The sequence below is a fragment of the Manis javanica genome, chromosome 9 (genome assembly GCF_040802235.1).
Source record: "Manis javanica isolate MJ-LG chromosome 9, MJ_LKY, whole genome shotgun sequence".
Classification (NCBI taxonomy): Eukaryota; Metazoa; Chordata; class Mammalia; order Pholidota; family Manidae; genus Manis; species Manis javanica.
In genome coordinates, this window is record NC_133164.1 from 110,316,738 (window position 1) to 110,334,304 (window position 17,567).

Here is a 17,567-nt window from a genome sequence, read left to right on the forward strand (position 1 = left end):
GTTGGCCTGGACTCCGATCTCCTGACCTACCACCCAGCCACCCAGTTCTTCTGAGCACGCCTTTGGGTGTGCTCACAATCCTTCCTCTTTGCTCCTTACCACCTGTGTTTAGCCTTTCTTCACTCTTGGGTGCAGAAGCCTGCCAGCTGGTCTCCATGCCCACTGTTTCATCTCCTTGTAATGAGTCTGATCACGACCCTTCTCTTTGAAGAACCCCCATGATGGTGGTGGTGGTGGTGATGGTGGCTGACATATATTGTGAGTGCTTCCTACATGTCAGACACTATTATTATTTTAATCTTCTCAACAGCCTCCTTATGAAAGGAAGTACTGTTATCATCCCCATTATATAGGTGCTAAAACTGCTGACACACAAAGAGGCTACATGGGTTTTCGAAGGTCGTACAACTACAAATAGGGGGAGCCAGGATTGCGCTGATGATCAGCTCTTCAGTTGCACACAAGATGTACTATTTTGACCTGGGGCTCCCTCTGCAGCTGCCTTTTCTCTCCCTTAGTCCTCCAGACTGCTCTTAGGCCAAACACCCCAGCTCTAGCCTGTCACTGGGCCTTTGCTCATGCTCTCCCATTTTGTCTGGAGAACTCTCACTATTGGTCCTTCCTTCTTGGCCTCAGATTTGCTCTTTGATAGAGGTGCCCGGATGGACCAGTACATAGAAATCATCTGGTACATTTGGTAATTGCAGATTCCCAGATCCCAACCCTGGAGATTCTGATCTAGCAGGCTTGGGATGGAGCCAGGCATCTGGTTACAAGTGACCCTGGTGTGCATAAGGTCAGGACGGACCACAGTTGTGGCATGTTCCACAGGATCCCAGGGTGCTCGGTACACACTGGCACAATCATCTCTTTACTACTGTATGCCCCTTTAGCAGTGTCTTGTATTTCCAGTGCTTGTCGCATGGCCTGGAGTATAGTAGGCAGTCAGTAAATAGAAAGCTTGAATGTTAGTATCTACTTGTTATCTCCTTTTAAAGACTGACAAAAAACATGGTGCCTGAACAGCTCCATATACAGAGAAAGGGTTTGCAAAATAACATTTCTCACCTAATACACAAAGCCCTGAGCTTCTTTGAGAGTAATGGCCAACACTAGCCCTGAGTTGTACCAACCACCAGCCACTAGGACGGTAACTAGTTGCTAAGAGTGAGTTTGGCGAGCTTTGCTGTCAGTTAAGACCACCAGTTTGAGCATCTGCACCAGATGCCCACAGGGCTGCCACACATCAAGAATGAGGAAGCGTGGAGTACTCAGTGTGCTTACAGTAACCCTCTGAGTTAGGGACTGTCATTGCTGTTTCATTCATTAGCAGTCTGAAGTTTCCGAGTGTTAAGTAACTGTCTGAAAGTCCCTCAGAGAGCTGGTGAAGCTGAGATTTGAGACTCCAGTGGAGGAGGTCAAAGGGCATCAGTTGAAGAAGCATCAGGAGGAGAGGGAGAGATGGTCTTCTCCTCGCCTGCTTCCCTCCATGCCTCTCCTGTTGTGTTTCATTGTGTTTATTATAAAAGTATTATACTAATGGTAATCAGCAGCCGCAAAATCTTATGACAGCTTATGAGGGAGCACCATGAAAACCAGAATTCCCTGCCTGTGTACCTACACCCCGTGTCCACTCCCCATAGTAGGGGTGGCTCATGAGGTGCTTGTGTGTCTTTCCTAAAGGTCCTGGTGGTCTAGGAGGGGGAGGTAAGTTTTACACATAACTAGCCATTGACCTCAAGACTTGGCTGACCCTTGTAGCAAAGGTACAGAGTGTTAAGGATCTGAGAGGCAGAGCTTCAGAGGGCAGAAGTTTCTTCCAGAACTGCTGTCTCCATAAGAGGGCTCACAGGACGCCTGGGTGAAGCGTCCAGACACTTAATTCTTCCTGGCACCACTCCTGCAGAGCGTTGTGTGAAATAAAGGCCCCAAGTGTTAAAAAAATTTTTTTTCTTTTTTTAAAGAGGCTGATGGTGAGGTTTGCTGTCCCTCAGCTTTGCTCTAGACTCACACCCACACACAAGTCCCCCCCCACCCCACACACCTTTTGTTGCGTGTTGCTTGGTGACAGGTTTTTGATACCTAGTAGGTAAATTGATTAGAAGCTGGTAACATGTATAGGAAAATACCAGCCCAGTGATGATCAACAGTGGTTTTCCATATTCAAAACAGTGAGTTTCACCCTTTATGCCCTGAAGGAGAAAACCTGTTGGTAGCGATGAGGGTTTTATGCCCTGTCCCTTCCATACTTTTGGGAAGTCAATTGTGTGTGCTTAGGATAGGCTGAGCTACTGGTATTTTGATGAGCAGGGAGTTTGAATTGTTCTGTGATTCAGAATATTTTAACTAAAAGGGATCATCAAGTCCAGTGGCTTTAGAGCATTTTAAAGTTATATAACCTGTCCAAAAAAAATTCTAACATAGAAGTCCAGTCTATAAAACAGATTCAGGTAGAAATGGTAGCCTATAGTTATCCTGAGAGAGTTATGCAGAACTAAGGCTTTGTTGAGTCTGCAGTTTGAAAACCACTGATGCAGTCCTGCCCCTTTATTTTAGAGATATGAAAACTGAAGTTAAGGGCATTCAAGGGACTTGTCCAAGGTCACACAAATGGTTATTTGGAATTTTGAGGAGGTCTCAAAGTGTGGCCTTTTCCAAACAGAAACACTTAGCCCAGGTGTCAGGATGGACCACAGTTGTGGCATGTTCCACAGGATCCCAGGGTGCTCGGTACACACTGGCACAATCATCTCTTTACTACTGTATGCCCCTTTAACAGTGTCTTGTATTTCCAGTGCTTGTCGCATGGCCTGGAGTATAGTAGGCAGTCAGTAAATAGAAAGCTTGAATGTTAGGAGGAGAGGGAGAGATGGTCTTCTTCTCGCCTGCTGTTATCTCCTTTTAAAGGCTGACAAAAAACATGGTGCCTGAACAGCTCCATATACAGAGAAAGGGTTTGCAAAATAACATTTCTCACCTAATACACAAAGCCCTGAGCTTCTTTGAGAGTAATGGCCAACACTAGCCCTGAGTATTTTTGTAGAAGACTGCAAGAGCAAGAGTAGAAGTTACGTCATAATGACAGTCATGATACAAAATGTTTTCTGACTCAGAATTTTAGGACCTCCTGCCTGTTGACATTCCTTCAACTCATCCTCTGTCAGTGATCAGTGGCAGCATATTGCAGCAAGGCAACCCCCAACTGCATGTGAATTATTCAGGGGGATATAAGCTGATTAGATAAATAAGTGATTAGTACAAGAATGTGGATGTTCTACTAAAGTGAATGCTTAGCTCTTTATCGCAGTTACATAATAGGCAGCAGTCATGAGAGCTGAGAGATGTGAAACGAGACAGCAGTCTGCAGAGTTGATGGTGTCTCTGTAACATGGGATTGTGTGTATGTGCATGCGTGCACCTCCATGGCATACTGGAGGTCTGTTCTTGAGGTGACAGAGATATCAGGCCTTGAGCTTTTTTTAGCAATAGCTTGGTGACTGGAAATAGAAAATTAGTTTCTATAGCTAAAACTCTTCAAATGCCATCTAGAGCAGTGGTTCTCAGAGTGTGGTTCCTGGATCATGAACATCAGCATCTCTTGGAATCTGCTAGAAATGCAAATTCTAGAGTCCCATTCAGACCTACTCTATCTTTGGGGGGGTTGTGGGTTTTAACTACCTCTTTGCCGAGACAATTTTGATATGCTAAAGTTGGAGAACCACCAATGTAGAAACTGATTCCTGACTGATCACCCCACCATAGCCCTGATTGTGCTCTTGCAGTGTTTAGACCTAGATTAGGTTTTGGCTCTTGATTCATCATTATTCCAAGGTTGCCGGTGTCCAAATAAGGAGTAATAGATGCATCTGGTTAGATGTTCTTTAATCAGATAACATCTATCTATAGTGTATGGGGTAAGAAGCAAGTGACTGGCTAATACCTTCTAACCCAGAATGTTAAAAATAAAGATATTTACTGATAATAGAGTCTTATTCTAAGTGAATTCTGTTGCTGTTTTTTGTTTGTTTTTGTTTTTGACAGATGATGTAGCTTTCATTAAAATGCATTTTATAAGGAATAAATATATATAAAAACAATGTTTTTCACTGATTTCTGTTTTTTCGGTATTGACTATAGTCCTATTACTATTAAACATTCAATTATATCATACCTTTCTCTTTCCTTAAACGATTTCATGGCATATTTATGAGGCATCAAATAAAAATCAATATGGTCTTAAGAATTTTATGATACTCGTTGTAGTATTTGGAAATATCCATATCCTGGGAGTTGCACAATAAGGGTTAATAGTCATGGTATAGCCGCTAAAGGGTAATTCTCAACTTGGATAGAAATAAATCATCAGCTGTAGGTAACTAGATGGAGAAAATTTGGGGATTGAATAAATGAGAGAACTTTGTGTGTTTTTCAGGATCTCAGGTGTGAAATGGAAGAAACTGGATACCAAGTTTTTGTAACAGGATGGTTTGACTACATTTGAGCCATCCCAGGGTTAGCAAGACTAGAGCTTGCCAATGGACTTCTCAAATTCTTCATAGATAGTTCACATTAAGTAATCTTTTCAATATACTTCTTGCTAAAAGTGTTCAGTTTCCCAAAGAAATAATAGGAACTTTGGGATTTGTAGTCAGGAAACCTGAAATTTAATCTAGACTTTACTGGAATCTGTAACTTTTAGCAAATCTCTCTTGACGTCCTGGGCTTTAGTTTTTGAGTTTCTGTTTTTGCTTTAATCTGTTACGACAATAGGTGTTGGTATAGATAAATGATGTCTGTTTTATCTCCACTAATTTTTTACCTACATAGTAGAAATCAGAATATAAATAAGAAACATGAATTAGATTTTCTATCTAGATTTTGCTAGTATGAAAAAATTTTGTATGCCTTTTAATAATCTTTCCTGTAATCTTTTCAGAATCTGTATTTAGAAAAAGGAGAATTCTTTTGAATCAGTAATAGTGAAGATTATCTTTAAAGATAAAATATGAGTTTCATATTTTTGCTTTTTAATGTGTCATTGGCTCTGGTGTATTTTACTAGGCAGATTCAAAATTTTACTGCTTAGTTTGTGGAATTTACATAAGCTGGGTCATTAACTGTTATTTGCATTTGCATTTTGGTTTTGCCTACCTTTTTTGTATTTATTAAAGAAAAGTATAATCCTGTTAAACGTGAAACATTTTCTTACAGTGACCCGTATGTGAAACTTTCACTGTATGTCGCAGATGAGAATAGAGAACTTGCTTTGGTGCAGACAAAGACAATTAAAAAGGTAGGTGCCCATTCTTTACACTTCCTTTAAGTCATAATTTAATCCAATTAAGTTATATTCAGTTCTGTGTACATTTATATTTAAGTTTAAGATGGCAATGTTTTTACTGTAAGCATCTCCCAGTATTAAATCTTTAAATTCAACATGGACCAAACTTTCCAGTATTAACCCAAGATAGTGGTTCTGACCTTTAGTTAAATAAATGATTGTAAAAACAACATTCTTAAAATAAGTAGTATTACAAGCAGCAAAAAGAAATGCAGCAAAAGCAAAGGATTTGTTCTTGTTGTCTTATTTTTCATTAAGAAATTTAAAATACCCTTAATGAAATGGTGGAATGGCTGGTAGAATTGTTAGGCACAAAAGGAATGTTTTAACTTTAAACAAATATTACCAAAGGAGGCAAAATACTTGCTTAACCACATGAAAACAAAAAATATTAATAATGAAACTATACATATGCATGGGTGTGTTTTCCTTATCGAATTTTCACATACCTGATATCCTTATAGATATTTCCATGATCATGTCATAATTCATCTATCTCCATGTATTTATTTATACATACACATACACGTACACAAAAATACTTGGGGCATTTATTGAAGATGTAATGTTTTCCACCAAAAGAATTGTTTTTTGCTATGCTTTAGTATTTTTTATGGATTACTGTTATTTTCCCTCACTACTTTGGGGGACAGTTAGCCGAACGCTATGTGATTAGCATTTCTTAGAGAGCATGGTGGCTTTAAAAATGGTCACCCTTCTGCTGCTGGGCAGACTCTAGGCCCCATGATCAGGTCATTTTGACTAAGGAAGAGCAGTTGCAGCGTCCACCACCGGGAGTTCTGACTGGCATGGAAAATCCGTCCTGCAAACAGGAGCCAGTGTTTTGATTAGTGGGGAGGATTCCTGCGAAGGACGGAGGCCATTGTTCCGCGCGTTAGGCGCTGTCACTGGTTCAGTGTTAGTGGAGCGAAGGCCCGCCTTGCAGGGAAGGCGAGCCGCGCACCTGGTCGCCTGCTGCACGCCGAGGGAGCAGAGACCAAAGCCACCCGAGCTGGCGATTTGGGAAATGGAGAGGGTTTTTCTTCCCAGGGGCGGGGCCCCCCGCCAGCTCCAGCTCCACCGCCCAGTACGTAGCCCCCAGGCTGGGGCTGCCCTGCTTGCTCGGCCGCCTCCGGGTTAGTATTTCTGCGCTGCGCGCGGACTCAGGTCCGCCTTTCATCCAGCTCTCCTCGCGGCTGGGTGCCTGGTCCTTCCCGCGTTCTGTGTGTTTTCTTCCCTGGCCCGTCATCTGCCATTCCCTCTGCGTTTCTGTGAAGCTGGTCTCCGGGACTGCAGCGGCCCGTGGCAGGGCTGCCCCTGCCCGGCCTCTCCCTGCCTGCCTGCCTCCCTCCCTGCTCTCACTCATTGCTATCCGGCTCCATTCATACCTAAAAGTCTGAAGCCCCATTATTTAGGATTACATCCACTGTTGAGTTATGCTCATTTTTTTTAATGCCAGTTTTTTATTCAGTGTTGTATGAATTCTGTGTCTTTTATTTTTTATGGTGCATTTGTGTTGATTTTTCCCCCTTCTTCCTGCTGTAGTATGTTAAAGGAAATAGGTTGATAAAGGCAGACTGAAAAATATCTGTAGCCATTGGTGAGGTAGTGAGTTTTCAGCCTCGTTTTTACATTCTCATTTTGAGAGGTGTGTTTTAAGAGTATTATGCATGTCCAAATACACAAGCATGTATGTATCATGTATTCTTTCATAGCATCTGTTTCACCTTAGTTTCAAAGGATGTTTGGCAGTTTCTCTGTTGTCCAGGCTGAGGACAAAAGTACCCTTTCCAAAGTGTCTTTGTGAGATAATGTATTTAAATAGATGGATGGGTGGATGAATGGACCAGAGAGAAGGACTGAAGGATAGGTAGGTGAATATTTTCAAGCCAGGCTATTTTGGGAAAACAATTCATTTCTGGTTTCTGACTGGCAGGGTCCCCCCCCCCTTCGATAATCATCGATATTCTTTATAAAACTTTCTTTTTATTTTAGCATTTATAAATAGTGAGCACTTTCACCCTTCCATCACCGCTTCCATGCTCTCGAAAGTGGGCTTGTAGTGGGTTGGGGGAAGTAAACAAAGTTCATTTCCTTCTCGATAGAATGATCATATCTGTATTAATTCCTTGAAGGGTATCTTTATATTTTCATAATGGCTCTTTGTTAGGTCCCTGACATTCCTTCTGGTTAATAAGGTGCAATTTTTGGTTTCTTATCTGTGAATCATCTGTTTCATAAAAAGATTCCTTCCCCATCTAGTTTTGTTCATTTATAGAATACTATCAAATAATTGACTAAATGCTTCAATTGCTGTTTTGGAAATCACAACTATTTTTTTTTAATCAAGAAAATCGTTTAAGCTAATGTGTGGACTGCATTGTTAATGTTTCAAAGATTAAAAGATATTAAAAGATAATTTCTCTTCCAGACGCTGAACCCAAAATGGAATGAAGAATTTTATTTTAGAGTAAGTTTTTTCACTTTTTGGAAATAATTGTTATTGATAACTAGATTGATATATTATCACAATAGCTTCAGATTGAGTGAAAGCTCTTAAATTTTATAGTGAAATTCCTTTCAATGTGAGAAATGGTTAAATACCTCCTAATGTATCCTAAATTTTCAAAGACTATGAACAGTGATGACAAAATCAGAACTTGTTTCAGTTCGTGATGTTTTAGGGAAGTAAAAAGGAAATTCTCCAAATAAGACTATAGCTTTTCTACTCAAATTTTTCCTAAAACATAATTAAAACAACAGCTCAATTATTTCTATGAAACGTTATGAATTACTTCAGACAGAATAAAACAATAAAGGCAACAGGATTAAAAAGAAACCTAAAAATTAATGATCATGTTCCAGTTAGAAAGGAAAATTTCTCTAATTCAAACATTTAGTGTGAGTGTGTGTGTGTAATATAAAACACTTCTGGAGTTAAATGTGACCTAGTTAGGCAAATTTTCCTCCATTTTTTATATTTAGTATCTAGAAGAGCTGTATATAGAAAAGATTGAATTCTGTGAATTAAGAAATTGCTGTTCTATTCAGTGAATTTTGTGGTGGTGGCTGGTATTTTTTGTGTTGAAACTTTGGAAATACTACACTGCTCAGCTATTTAATTGAAAGAAAGGTTTTTTTTTTCTCCTCAAAATGAATATATTTTAATTGGGTAGCTGTGAAAGTAAAAACTACTTTACCTCCAGCAATGCTCCAGATGCGATCATCTGATTAGTGTAGATCCCAAAAGAACAATATTACCATTAGACCATTATAATTGGTCCCGATTTCTTCCTTTCAATCACAAAAGTTTTATATGTGCCTCAAATTTAGATCACCATATACGACATCTGTTTCCTATTATGTTCAGAACTGAAATATGGCGTTGATATTTTAATACTTGGTAAGATCCCATGTGTAGTCTCTGCCAGATGTATTTTAAATTACTTCTTGAAGGACTGGAAAGCTAATGGAGGCAGATAGATGTTATTGGCCCTTAGTTACCTCTCAGGTAGAGCTTTCCACTTGTAAAACTCTTCATTACTTGACTCCTTTCAGTTTAATGCCTTGGCCACATCTGCGTACAGTTCAGCATATCCAAGATTTTTTTCAAGTTATCTTGGCTATAGACATATGTAAACTCTGTCTTGGCTTTTTAAGAAAAGGTCTTTGTTCATTGCACAGATCTTTATTGAGAGCCCACTGTGTGCTGGCTTCTGCCACAGCCCATGGGTGTGCTGGTCAGCAGCACAACTCTTCAGGATCTTATAGACGGGCAGCAATCTGCCTGTCTGCTCGCTGTGTCATGAGGCTGAGGGCAGGCTAAGGGGCCAGAAGCTCATGGCAGTGCTCCCTGTTGTACTGTCAAACACTATTTGATTCTGCTTTCCATCATGAAGCAGCTGAGATTTAGTGACAGTAGACCTGGGTCCCATTTTCCAGCTCTACCACTTGCGGCCTTTATGACCCTGGAAAAGCCACCTGAAGACTCTCATTCGCTGTGGGTTCCTTGTCTCCCACATAGAGGAGAGGAGTCCTCGCCTGATAGGGTCGGTCCCAGGATTTACCTATGATGATACAAATGAGTTTAATAACCACCACATCTCACATGGGGTTTGTACTTACTACATGATACTTGGGTCTGAATGAGGATTGCTGCCATTTGAGGGAGGTTTTATAAAGAGACAGGAAGAAGCAAAGGCCCAATAGCTCTGAACTTGACCCCACAATTGCTGGAAATGGGGACATGTTTTATTTATTTCTCTAGTGGTTCAAAGCATGGGCTCTAGAGATAAGCAGGGGACTTGGTTGCCTGCAGTAGTAGCTGCAGGTTTTTTCACTCTTACGGTATATACATTATAGGGTTACTGCCAGGATTAAGTGAGGTTGTGTTTTTGATATTTATAAAGAGAGAATACCTTACAAAATAAGCACACAATAGAAGAAAGCTGCTGTTTACTATTTTCTTCATTATTTTTATCATTGCTGTTGTTATTAGACCTAAGAGCCTAAGGCCTAAGAGCAAGGTGAAGATGTCACCTTGGTCTACAAGCCATTCGTAGACAACTTTAAGCTATTTAAAACTTTCAAAATACCCTTTCTTATGTTAGAAAAACTGCTGAAAGAATTTTCTTCTATTATACCTAAGTATTAAGCATAGAATAATATAGAAATCAATAATAGAAAATTTGATTTGCTAGATGCAGGATTTCCAGAAGAGTAGGTTAATTGTTCAGATCGTTTTATAATTGGAATAAATTACAAAGCATTCTATTCTTTTGTTATTTCATCCTTTGAATTATTTCTGCCCATTTAAAAAATACTATTTATGTTCCTTATAGGTAAACCCATCTAATCACAGACTCCTGTTTGAAGTGTTTGACGAAAACAGATTGGTAAGTGGGTCACAGTTTTGATTTTTGCTTCATTTTTTAAAACCTGAATTTTTAGAGCAGCATCTTTTAAAACTCTTTGTCTATGTTGTCTGACAGAATAGATGATCCCAAAATATAAGCTTTGTTCCATCACTAATTCGTGATTCTAAAAAATATTTTTGTATGGCCTGCACAGAAAATGTATTTGTATATGTATTTTTAAAGTCATAGTTAATATTGGTGAAAGACACACTGGTGATAATGTTAAAGTATATGATTAGGCTCTTCTGTTGGGAATTCAGAACAGTGTGCAGAACCTCAAAGAGGCCATCACTCATGTAAACAAACCTTTCAGAGATTTTAAATATAAGCCAGGTTTACAATACTGTCAACCATTCAATAGCAAATCTGTGGTGATTCTCTTTGGGAAAACAGAAAACTAATTAACAGTATATAGCAAAAAGTGAATCTATATTTAGCAGGTAAAATTAAACTGTGTTTTGAAAGTGGTAGTTTCTCAAGGGAAATTCATAGAAAGAACCTTTAAAGAACCAAAGACATGCTTGAGGTATAAAACACAAACATTTTATATATAGATTAAGAGGTAAATTAAAGGTCTACATCTATATTTAATAAAATAGATAGCTATAAAGTAGATATATAACTAAGATTTTATTTTTAAAATGGAATTTCAGAAGAAAATCTGGCTTGAAGCATTTTTGTCAGATTTAACAAACTAGAATGAATACATCAAGTACCTTGGGTTAAGTGTTCCTGCTATGAAAATGAACATTGTTATGTGTAAATTTCTAAGGTACTCTCAGCCATGGCATTATAACTCAGTGTGCTCAGTTGTACTCAAATTTACTTTCCCTGAAACTTAAGTATATATTTTGGTTAAAAGGAATGTTCTTATGAACCCTTTTGGCTGCAGAATTCAACTGAAACTGCAAGTTTTTGATTAGCATAAATTTAATAGAATATCTGATCTGGAAGAACCTTACAAAACAACTCATTTAACTTCCTGTCTTTGCAAATGAGAGAATCTTTGCATAATTTGAACGCTTCAGTCAATAGTAGCACCATGGTAGAATTTCTGGTTTTCCTAAGTCTCAGACAAGTGGTGGTGAATCATCAGGCTTTGCGCCCTTATTAAAGAACTCTGGACTGTATTTAATCTCCTATGCTTGGTATTATCCTCGAGATCAGAAAGTCAACAGATTCTGGTCCTGCCATCCTGATGTCTCTTCTATTAAAATGTATGGGTCCTCAGTGGCTTTGTATTATACTCAACATTTTATACGGTGGGTGATAATTAGTAGGGCCAAATAACTAAGTCACTTTTGCTGTGTGTATGAAGTCGTTTTCTTATTAAACTGAATGAGAGATTCTGCTGAGGGTGCAGTTCTTGGCACTCCACCTCTCACCCAGCACAGATTGTGAATTAGGCAACGTTCAGTAGAGTAAATCCCTGAAGACACAGATGCATACGCAGTCTAATCCTCATTCTCTCATTTATGGAGTAAATTAACACTTCAGAGTAAAGAAAGGGTCAATTTGGAGGAAAAATTGCCTCTTGTCAGATGTGTGTGTGTAGAAAATGTTTCCCATTTCCATTACCTAAAGCAAGGACTTGTTGAGAAGACCTTGCTGTGGATCCTAACCTGTACTTTTCAAACCAAAAAAGGCTTTGCATGCAAAGCCCCAAGAAATGCTCTGTGAATATACACTCTGTCTGAAAAATAGTGTTTTATGATACGAATACTGGCTTTGCCCCAGGTCCACCTGCAGTGTCCTTACTATGTACTGAGGTTGTTGGTGGTGTTTTTTTTCTTTGTTGGCTATTCATGCAGCTAAGACAATACATGACTGTAGTGGTGTTTGGCAGTTTTAGCATTTAACCAACTAGCTTCTATTTCTCCTAGAGGATCATTTTTGGCATTTAAAGTGTGTGCCTTTAGAAAACAGGTTTGGATGTATGTAAACACAGGGTTAATCCCCCACACCCTCAACCCCAGAGCTGTTGACAAAGTCATGCTTTGCAGATTTTAAAATAATCCTTTTGTCACTCTTCCCAGCTTGGTATTTCCCCCTCCTATTTTTCACTCCCTCCCAAATAAACGTCTTTGTTAAATGACTGATGTTTCTGGATCATGGAAAATAATAAGTGTAAAACACACAGCATATATCCTAGTGAACTCCAAATCTGATGACATTTTTTTGAACGTGGTCTTTTATTACTTAGGTCCTTTTTGGCCCCTCACAAAAATAGCAAAATTCCATGTTTGTGGTAATAATTGCTGACTTCTTACTGGAAAACAGTCAGCTCCTGGCAGCCTTTTTTTTCTGTATGGAATTTAAGTTAACCTCCTTAAACCACACGCACTCCCTTCTATTTTCCTTCTTTCCTAGGGGAGGGAGGGTGTAAGGGGGAGTGTAGTTGGGGTTTCCTTGTTTTTTTTTGCCCCTTTCCTCCTGTCTAGCATGTAGGAGAGAAGGCTTTCTCCAGCCTAGGTTCCTTTTCTCTGGCACTTCCGTGTCTGACAGCCATACTCTGTGTACGATCAACACAACACACACACACACCTTTTACACGAAAACTTTTGTAGCAGGAGGCTGACAGTCTTGTGCCCCTCTCCACTCAGCTATTTTGTTACTTGTAGAGATCATGGTCTGATTATTTAGCATTAAAGGGACACTAGGACACTAATTCTGTGGGATGTGTAATCGTATTTATAGTACATTTTATTAGTTTGCATTCCATTGTGGTAGTGTGGTGATATCATAAATAACAGAAACCTAATATCTGATGCTTGTGGAAGGGTTTTCCTGAAGCCAGGGCTTATTTACTTGTCGTTACTTGGCCTAGTGGGGCGGGCGGCAGAGTTTTGAATACCCTGTGCGCTTGGGAGTCGAGCGCAGGGTTTCTCGCATTGGATCCGGAGGCCGAGTGCCCCGCTCCGTTTGGAGAGAACTGTCCTGTGAATGTGACGCGGTCTAGATTTATAGCAGCGGGCTCGGGGTGTTTGCTGTCTTCGTCAGCTGTGAGAGCTCCCTGCTGGGGCCACTCCTGTCTGATGGAAAAGCAGCAGCTGGGAAGGTGCTGTTTCAGGCTCTCTCTGTTTAAAAAAAAAGAGAGAGCGAGAGGGGGGAAACTCCACTAAGTCCACAAGCTGGCATTGGAGGGGGAGACCGCGGTCATGTGCTTCTGGCCATCCTACCCTCTGTCACAGTGCGGGTGAGAGCTCTGCGCTCTTACCCAATCATGCCTGGAATGCCGCTCGCCACTGGGGTTATTTCTGCTATCTGTCGCTCTTGGTGCTGCAGTGCTAACGGTTTGGCAGATGGGACGCTTTTTCTTGGAGTTTGTGCCTTTGGTTTCTGACTTCTGGCAGAGCCGGGCCTGCTGCTGCTCGCCCTCTCCCTCCCTGCCCCTCTGGGCACCATGGCCCATCGGCTTCGGTTTCATTTTGGCTCTGGTCGCAGCAACACAGCCCCCGAATCAGAGATCCTAGACCAGGAGAGAGAAGACGACTTTTTCATGGCATTCCACACCCTGCCGCGGAGGAGCGGCCCTCACGCCTTTGCCCCGAGCGGCGCGGAGGATGGCGGCGGCCTGCGGGGAGGCGTGGGCGCGCTCAAGCGCAGCTCGTCCATGTTCATCCCCCAGCTCCTGAGCCCCGCGGACACGCGCCCCACGCGGAGCTCGTCCATGCAGATCTCGCTGCAGCGCAAGGCGGCCGACGGGGCCCCCGACGGCAGCGGGCCGCCCGAGGGTCTGGACGGCGATGCGGGCCCAGAGTCTCGGGGAGGCTGCCAGGACCCACCGGAGCCCCCCACGCCCGAGAGCTCCCCTCCAAAGGCAGCTGGGGTGCCCGGCCACCAGGTCAACGGCACGTGCAGCCGCCGAGCGTGCCGCCCCACCGTGTCCGACGGCCTTGAGGAGGCCGGTGGGCTCCGTGTCCAGCACCGCGCCTCCAGCGCCGACGTGCGCCAGGTGAGGCTGATGCCCTTCGGCGCCGATGGCCCCGGCAGCCCCTCGCCTCGCGAGCCGCGGCGCTGGTCCCTGCAGCATGTTCCAGATGCCTCTGGAAGTTCTGGGAAGCGGTGCTTCGTTTTCCAGTTGCAGCAGCCTCAGCCCGGCACTCCGGGGCCTGGTGGGGACTTCAATTTCGGTTTCACTGGCACCAAGGGGGACCGGTTGGTGCGGTATCCCCGCATCCGGCTGGAGAGGAGCACCTCGTACCCCACGCAGCCCCGAGCGGGGCGCACCAGCCCCACGGAAGAGCGAGGCCACCCTGGACACCTGGAGACGCTTCCTCGGGGCCGCAGGGTGGCTCCCGAAATCCACAGGACCAATTCTGTGGAAAGGATGCCACAGGGTCAGGGCTGCACGTTTAAGATCAGGCAGGATCAAAATGCGGGGCAGCAGCATTTCAGAATTCTTGTGACTCGGGGGCCGGAGGAGGCTTCCCAGAGCTCCGAGGAGGAGAACTCCCCCAGCTCTGCGTCCACTGTCGCCGGTGCCCAGGTAAGTTAGCCTGCGTTTACATGTGCCGGCCGGTCACTAGGGATGCTTCCAGCCCACAAAGTGTACTCTGCTGCGTAAATAAACTCCATCCTCCTCCCTTCTGGGAGTTTCCCTGCTTAGGGTCAGTGTGACTTCATGTTAGGCTGAGTTCTCGGACCACGGTTTGTGGTCGGTCTAGTGTTTGGTAGAGGTCTATGAAACTAGTTGGCATTTCAGGAAAAGTCACATCTTTAGATCCTCAAAGTCAAATAACTCCGTTTTTTAAATCCAAACAGCCCGTCCCTTCTCCCCCCACCTTCTGATAAAAGAATTTAAAATATTTGTGACTTTAATCTGCCAATGCCCCAACGTGTTGATGTTGGAAATGCATTTAAAAGCTGCTTGCAAATATAGCTTGTGACAAGACTTGACTTTAAAAATAATCAGTTTTGATAAAGGTGAGAGAATATCAAAAAAACTGGGGCCTAGTCTTTTAATAAGTAAGAGGATATAAAGTTTGACCACCTCTTCTCAGTGACCTTTTTCTGTTGAGGTTTGGCCCTTGTTACATAATTTATTGTCTCTATAGTTTTGTTTTGTTTTGTTTTTGTTCCATTAAGTAATAGTGAACAGTAGTCACACTTGTGGGATAGTAAGGAATGTGTTTTTGAAGCAGTTTAACTTACGGGCCAAGGCCAAGCAAGACTGAAGGGGGACTTGTTAATGGTCAGATTGTGTGGCCCTGCAACTTAACACTGCCCACTTGAGTGTCTAAGCTGGGATGCTGTATATAGAATAGTAAGTGCCCTGTCTCCAGCTGTGGAAACAGATGCCCTGGAACAGATTTGGGCCTTTATTCCTCCTGTGTTCTTGCTCTCTCCTTTCGGTGAAATGGAGTGCAGAAAGACAACTGCTGCTACCTCCAGACAAATGATGACTCTGCAGCTTTTAGAGTTAGTGGAATGAAAACTTTGCTTCAGTTAGCTTTCTTTACTAGCAATCACTAGTCATTGAGTGCCTTTTTTTTTTTTTTTTTTTTTTTTAAATAACAAGCTCCTTGTATTTTGACTTGGATGTTTTCCCTGAATTTCTTGTGACTTCCAGTTTGAGGATATGTGCAGGACTTTCTTATTTTGGTTTCAGTTGTGAATTGTGATTTTTCAAACTGTATGACTATTATTACTGTGGCATTGAATCCACCTTTATTGATTTGTGTGGAGAAATATTTTAGGCCATTCAGGTAAACTTTTTCACTGCTCTCATTGATTTTCACCATTTTGAAGCGGTAGTCAGGTATTAGATGCAAATATTATATTTTTCTTGGTGCTCGATACCCATTTCTTCTTATCTTCCCTTCCATGAACCCTCTTCTTTTATTATCTCTAAATGTATTAAGAAATGACCGAGTGCTCTGTCTTGGTCCAAACCAATACTATTTTTATATAATGGTACAAATTTCAATAGCATTTAGATATTATAATAGCTTCTGATGTCCACCCCAAGAAAGTATCATCATGACAGTTGTAGGCTTCATTGGAAACACGATTCCATGCTGAACTTGGACCACCTATATATACCACATGAAGGTTAACAAACAAAATACATTTCCCAAAGTTTTGATAACTTCAATAATATTACAAAAACTGAAATCATTTTGCAGTTAGATGGTGTGGACAAATGGATTTATATAAGTCATTTGGCTTGAAGTTTCTAACATTAGAAAACAAGTAGAATATACTAAACATTCTGTGTGCTTTACATACAAGCACTCTTTTTATTTGCAAGGACTATTCTAGTGGAAAACATTTTTTCAAATCTGAAGTTTTTTAAGTTCTAGAATAAAGAGCCTTTCTTAAGAATAATTTCTATCTAGTGCACAGTTTTCTTTTCCATATGTACGTTTTTGTTTATATACATACATTAGTAAAAATGGTAAGAAGCTTTTTTAAGTGAAAACTTTTTTCCTTGAAAAGCAAAAACAAAAGTGGTTGTATAACAAAACTGCCCCATTCAACACTTTGTATGTGTTTCATATGGGTAGGGGTGTTAAGTGTAAGCAGCAGCTGCCACAGCCTTTTTTATCTTGAGAGAAAACATTCACTTGGGCGTCTGCAGTCTGGCTGCCACCAAGCTTTTTTGATGTTTCAAATATCTGCTGCTTTGGTCAGAAGGGCATTTCATTATTAGTTTATGTGAAAAACTAGCAAAAATCTATTAGTCTGTTTGTTTTGGATGATGTCACAAATCTTCCTGGATTGGGAAAAACATTCAGGATTCGTTTTACAAATGTGCCCATGATTCGTAATCTATGCTTTAGACCTATTACACGGTTAACTTGTTTGAATACTTTTCTCTCTGTTGTGTCTGCCTTGCACACAGCCTCTCAGGAATAAATCTAAAACGCAATACGACTCCAAAAAACGTTAACCAGCTAGATTCCTAGAAAAAAATACACGGGAACCCCTTGTGATGGTAGATTTTTTTCCACCTGGTCTGGCAGCCTCAGTAAAGCAGAATTCGTTCTTACATTCATCAGTTATAATCAGTTCTAATATTTCAGGGGTCTTAGAACTTATCAGTTCAATTTGTGGCATTATTAATAATCACTTAATAATAAGTTAAGTTTTTGAGTTACTTGGTTTGCTTATGAGCTGCTTAGTTTCATTAGAATTATTCCGAGAAAGTTGGGTTGCTGTTTACCGGCATTTGTGCTTCCTTTCAACAAGGTTTCGTGCATAATAACTGCTCGGCTCTGTATTTACAAGCTTCGGGAGCCAGGTTTCTTACGCCATTAATGTCGTTAAGTGTTTAAGATCTCTGTGTATATAACATTACACAAAAT

At 41.3% G+C, this 17,567-nt stretch overlaps 1 protein-coding gene across 14 annotated transcripts in view; it reads left to right on the forward strand.

Moving 5' to 3' along the window:
* The window catches only part of NEDD4L (NEDD4 like E3 ubiquitin protein ligase), a 308,396-nt gene that overhangs the window by 167,478 nt on the left and 123,351 nt on the right, over positions 1–17,567 (forward strand). For 5 of the 14 annotated variants that reach the window (XM_073213140.1, XM_073213141.1, XM_073213142.1 and 2 more), the window contains 3 exons: positions 5,212–5,293; positions 7,773–7,811; positions 10,183–10,236. In XM_073213140.1, coding sequence (XP_073069241.1) covers positions 5,212–5,293; positions 7,773–7,811; positions 10,183–10,236 — 175 coding nt within the window. Of the gene's footprint in view, positions 1–5,211; positions 5,294–6,280; positions 6,478–7,772; positions 7,812–10,182; positions 10,237–12,710; positions 14,747–17,567 lie in introns of those variants that run through there. The other 9 variants (XM_073213145.1, XM_073213138.1, XM_073213139.1 and 6 more) reach the window with 9 other exon arrangements.